This window comes from Silurus aristotelis, assembly GCF_946808225.1.
Source record: "Silurus aristotelis genome assembly, chromosome: 9".
In the NCBI taxonomy this organism is placed as follows: domain Eukaryota; kingdom Metazoa; phylum Chordata; class Actinopteri; order Siluriformes; family Siluridae; genus Silurus; species Silurus aristotelis.
In genome coordinates this window covers 302,501-307,500 of record NC_139582.1, presented here as the reverse complement: position 1 = coordinate 307,500, position 5,000 = coordinate 302,501, and the positions used below count along the sequence as shown (strand labels likewise).

Sequence of the window (5,000 nt, the reverse complement as noted above, 5' to 3'; positions counted from 1 at the left end):
TGTGCTCTGTGGCGCCCCCTAATGGGAGAAGCCGAAAGAAGAAGAAGTGAACTTTGTTTTTCAGTTTTCACTTTTTGCAATAATAAAATTTCTTCATTTTTATTTTTATTTGTTTTTTTTCTGTTTTTCTTTCCTTAGCAAAAATCTGTTGCTCGTAAGAAATGTGCAGCGTGCAGGATCGTCGTTCACACCATCTGTATAGAGCAGCTGGAGAAGGTGAGTGTTACAGTGCTGAGTGCTCAGGTGTAGTGACATCACTGCCTCAGTCGACCAATCATATCCCTGCCCTCAGTTATCTCACAGGAAGTCTTCACTTCAGGCTGAGTGGTTTGATGGACTACCACACAAAGATCCAGCTTTCAGAGTGAGACTTCCACAGACCCCCACATCCATCCCTCCTGCCCTCTCTCTCTCTCCCTCTCTTTCCCTCTCTCACTCTCTCTCTTCCTCTCTCTCTCTCTTTCCCTCTCTCACTCTCTCTCTCTCTCTCTCCCTCTCTCTCTCCCTCTCTTTCACTCTCTCTCTCTCTCTCTCTCTCTCTCTCTCTCTCTCTCTCTCTCTCTCTCTTCCTCTCTTTCCCTCTCTCACTCTCTCTCTCTCTCTCTCTCCCTCTCTCTCTCCCTCTCTTTCCCTCTCTCACTCTCTCTCTTCCTCTCTCTCTCTCTCTCTCTCTCTCTCTCTCTCTCTCTCTCTCTCTCTCTCTCTTCCTCTCTTTCCCTCTCTCTCTCTCTCTCTCTCTCTCTCTCTCTCTCTCTCTCTCTCTCTCTCTCTCTCTCTCTCTGAGTTTATGGTTCACCCTGTAGGGTTCTGGCTCCTGCTCTCCCTCAGTAGCATTCCGATCCTTCTGAGAGCTTACAGTCATCTCCTCACCTCCTGCATTCAGAACAGAAACTGAGACTCTCAGACCCACTGAGATCTGAACACACCTGAGATTAGACTCTGGTTAGAACATTACTGGTTCCTCACAGGAAGCTGTGGAGACATGTTAACTTTTTATTGCTGTGTGTGTGCGTGTGTGTGTGTGTGTGTAAATGAGAAAATTCCTCAAATCTCACTGTAGTTAAAGAGAAAAGAAACTGGTTTGGCTGAAAATGATGCATTTTATCAGATGGAAGTTCTGAACATGTTGATGATCCTGTGTGTGACTTTCAAATGTAATAAAAAATTTGAGATTATGGAGATAATTAAGGAGATGCCACACACATTTAGTGGACACATTATGAACATTATTTCTGGTTGACGTATTTGAGATGTGACCAGGGTTCCTTCGCTTTTTGGAAAAGTATGAAAAAGTATGGAATTTGATTAGAGTGATTTTCAGGTTTCTGTTTCTTTATTCGCTTTTTCTAAAATATCAATTTAATATTTGTAAATATATATTTTTTATAAAACAACTTTCTGTATAAATTCAGATAAACGTAAATGTGGCGTTTTGGTCTAAAAGTTGCTCCTGTAGTGAAACTGTAGTGCACGTGAGCGAAACGTAACACATTTCCGCCTGCCGTTTATTTACTTTGTGGCTCTTTGAATCGCCGCGGCAGCGACTGAAAATACATCGTGTTCAAATACCTCTGTTTTCACACATTAATTTCTGCAAAAAAAGTGTATGAACCCTGTGGGAGTTTCTTTTCCCCTCAGTCTCTTTGTAGAATTATTTAGGAGCCCAGATGCATGCTGGGTAATTTCCTGATGAGAGATCTTACAGCAGTCAGACTCAGTAAGCTGCATTTGTCTCAGTTTATGTTCTGCTGAACACACTGTGGTTTCCTCCTCACTGCACCTGTGGAAGGGTGTTATCTCTCCGTCTCTCAGTCTCTCCATCTCTCCGTCTCTCCATCTCTCCCTCTCTCCATCTCTCAGTCTCTCCATCTCTCCCTCTCTCCATCTCTCAGTCTCTTCATCTCTCAGTCTCTCAGTCTCTCCATCTCTCAGTCTCTCCATCTCTCAGTCTCTCCGTCTCTCAGTCTCTCCGTCTCTCCATCTCTCAGTCTCTCCATCTCTCAGTCTCTCCATCTCTCAGTCTCTCCATCTCTCAGTCTCTCCGTCTCTCCATCTCTCAGTCTCTCCGTCTCTCCATCTCTCAGTCTCTCCGTCTCTCCATCTCTCAGTCTCTCCGTCTCTCCGTCTCTCAGTCTCCATCTCTCAGTCTCTCCGTCTCTCCATCTCTCAGTCTCTCCGTCTCTCCATCTCTCAGTCTCTCCGTCTCTCCATCTCTCAGTCTCTCCGTCTCTCCGTCTCTCAGTCTCTCCATCTCTCAGTCTCTCCGTCTCTCCATCTCTCAGTCTCTCCGTCTCTCCATCTCTCAGTCTCTCCATCTCTCAGTCTCTCCATCTCTCAGTCTCTCCGTCTCTCCATCTCTCAGTCTCTCCGTCTCTCCATCTCTCAGTCTCTCCATCTCTCAGTCTCTCCATCTCTCAGTCTCACCTGTCCATCAGCTCTCTGACGGATCTGAATGCTTTTCAGTGCTTCCTGGTGACTTTGCAGCTGATCTGCATGCTGAATAACACGGGGTGTGTGTCAGAGGTTGGAATGATGTGAAGGTGGAGATTATTGAGAAGGTTCGAGGGTAATCTCAGGTTACTAACACATGTGAAGATTAGAAGCGAATGAAAGCACTTCATGTGGGATTAGTCCTGATCGAGGTTGTTTCCAAATCGGGTCTCGGGAATATCTGAATAATAATTATATTATAATATTCATTATTTTAACACTGTATCTGTTGTAGATCAACTTCAGGTGTAAACCATCGTTCAGGGAATCCGGCTCTCGGAACATTCGGGAGGTAAGAATGGGTCTTGAACTTTTTCTGTCATTATCTTTTCTTTTCCTTTCTTTTCCTTTCTTTTCTTTTCTTTTCATTTCTTTTCATTTCATTTCATTTCATTTCATTTCATTTCATTTCATTTCTTTTCTTTTCTTTTCTTTTCTTTTCTTTTCTTTTCTTTTCATTTCATTTCATTTCATTTCATTTCATTTCATTTCATTTCATTTCATTTCATTTCATTTCATTTCATTTCATTTCTTTTCTTTTCTTTTCTTTTCTTTTCTTTTCTTTTCTTTTCTTTTCTTTTCTTTTCTTTTCTTTTCTTTTCTTTTCTTTTCTTTTCTTTTCTTTTCTTTTCTTTTCTTTTCTTTTCATTTCATTTCATTTCATTTCATTTCATTTCATTTCATTTCATTTCATTTCTTTTCTTTTCTTTTCTTTTCTTTTCTTTTCTTTTCTTTTCTTTTCTTTTCTTTTCTTTTCTTTTCTTTTCTTTTCTTTTCTTTTCTTTTCTTTTCTTTTCTTTGCTTTGCTTTGCTTTGCTTTGCTTTGCTTTGCTTTGCTTTGCTTTGCTTTGCTTTGCTTTGCTTTGCTTTGCTTTGCTTTGCTTTGCTTTGCTTTTCTTTTCTCTGACTTTCACACAAACAGTTTCATTCTGAACTGAATGTTCTGTGAATGTGAGGCTCCTGCCTTCTAAGATACTTCATGTCCCTCTTTCTCTTCACAAGGTTTCTTTACTATTCTTAATTTCCTCTCTGTGCCGTTCTTCTCCTGCTTCCCCTCATCCTCCTGCATCATCCTCCTGCACTCTGTCCCTCTGTTTCCCATCATGCATTGTGTGGGTAGCTCACACGCCATCGCAGAGCTCTGAAAGGTCACGCAGCTTTGGAGCGAATCAGGCGTGCTGCCGCTAAACACAGTGTATGTATACTCTCTCTCACACACACACACACACACCTCACACACACACATACACACACACACACACACAGCAACTTTTTAAAGATATAAATATTGATGCTGCCTCCTACAGACACACACACACACACACACACACACACATCATGTTACAGATGCTCAGAGTCCCAGAGAACATGCATTCATTAACATACTTGTGATCAGATCACTCCTCCGCCTGCCAGTTTCCTCCATCCTTATTCCATCATCCCGTCTACACCGTTCTGTTTCTCACCTTCTGTTATTCTTCTCCAGTTCAGTGTTTTAGATGAAAAAGTCCTGAATTCTGATCAGTTCTTTGTTATAAATCATTATAATGAAGTGTGTTTGTGTGTGTGGGTGTGTGTGTGTGCACACTGAACAGATCAACGAGGATAAAACTGTGTAAATTCGATATTTGATCGCTCATTTGTTGAATCGGTTATGATCAGACCTCCGCATCAGTAAAATCCACTATCTAGTACATTTTATTCACATTATCCACATCTCTGCCCTGCTGAAGAACACAAACCCTGTGTGAGATGGTAAGGAGATGTTTCACACTCCTCTCTGCCGTCATCACAACTCCATCTCAGGGAAGATCTTCAGGAGGGGTTCAGTACAGCTTCAGAGGAATTTTCCTTTCATTTCTTCTTCATCTTTACAGATATAATTAGCAGCAGTTTCTGTTATATCAGAACTCTTTCAGGTATTTCTGTTAACTAGCGACTCCGAGCCTCAAATAAGTGAGGAGCATTTTCTATTTCCTGTTTCATTAAGATTTGAATCAGCAGATCGTCATTTGTTCTCCAGTGTATCTATAATTAACTGTTACATATTCATAATAATGAGATCCGTAATAATGACCTCTGCTGTTTCCATGACAGCCGACTGTAGTGAGGCATCACTGGGTCCACCGACGGCGACAGGAGGGAAAGTGCAAGCAGTGTGGAAAGGTGTGTGTGTGTGTGTGTGTGTGTGTGTGTGTGTGTGTGTCAAGTCAATTTTATTTCTATTGCGCTTTTCACAACAGACATTATCTCAAAGCAGCTTTACAGAAAACAGCAGTTAAGGTGAACAATGTGGATTTATCCCTGATGAGCAACCATGGTGTGTGTGTGTGTGTGTGTGTGTGTGTGTGTTTTCAGCTCTTTGGAAAAACACAGGTATATAATTATTGATTGAAATGATTTACATTGTTTTTTATATATTGTATATTGTTTTTCTCACTGTGTGTAGGGATTTCAGCAGAAGTTCACTTTCCATAGTAAAGAGATTGTGGCCATCAGCTGCTCCTGGT

The 5,000-nt window shown here is 41.4% G+C and overlaps 1 protein-coding gene across 5 annotated transcripts in view; it reads left to right on the top strand.

The window, feature by feature from the left end:
* dgkza (diacylglycerol kinase, zeta a) overlaps positions 1 to 5,000 on the top strand; it is a 165,869-nt gene that overhangs the window by 90,594 nt on the left and 70,275 nt on the right. For 3 of the 5 annotated variants that reach the window (XM_083550095.1, XM_083550096.1, XM_083550097.1), the window contains exons 4-7: positions 139 to 216; positions 2,726 to 2,782; positions 4,588 to 4,656; positions 4,940 to 5,000. The exon at positions 4,940 to 5,000 is cut by the window's right edge and continues 11 nt beyond it. In XM_083550095.1, coding sequence (XP_083406221.1) covers positions 139 to 216; positions 2,726 to 2,782; positions 4,588 to 4,656; positions 4,940 to 5,000 — 265 coding nt within the window. Of the gene's footprint in view, positions 1 to 138; positions 217 to 292; positions 365 to 2,725; positions 2,783 to 3,610; positions 3,686 to 4,587; positions 4,657 to 4,939 lie in introns of all 5 variants that reach the window. The other 2 variants (XM_083550093.1, XM_083550094.1) reach the window with 2 other exon arrangements.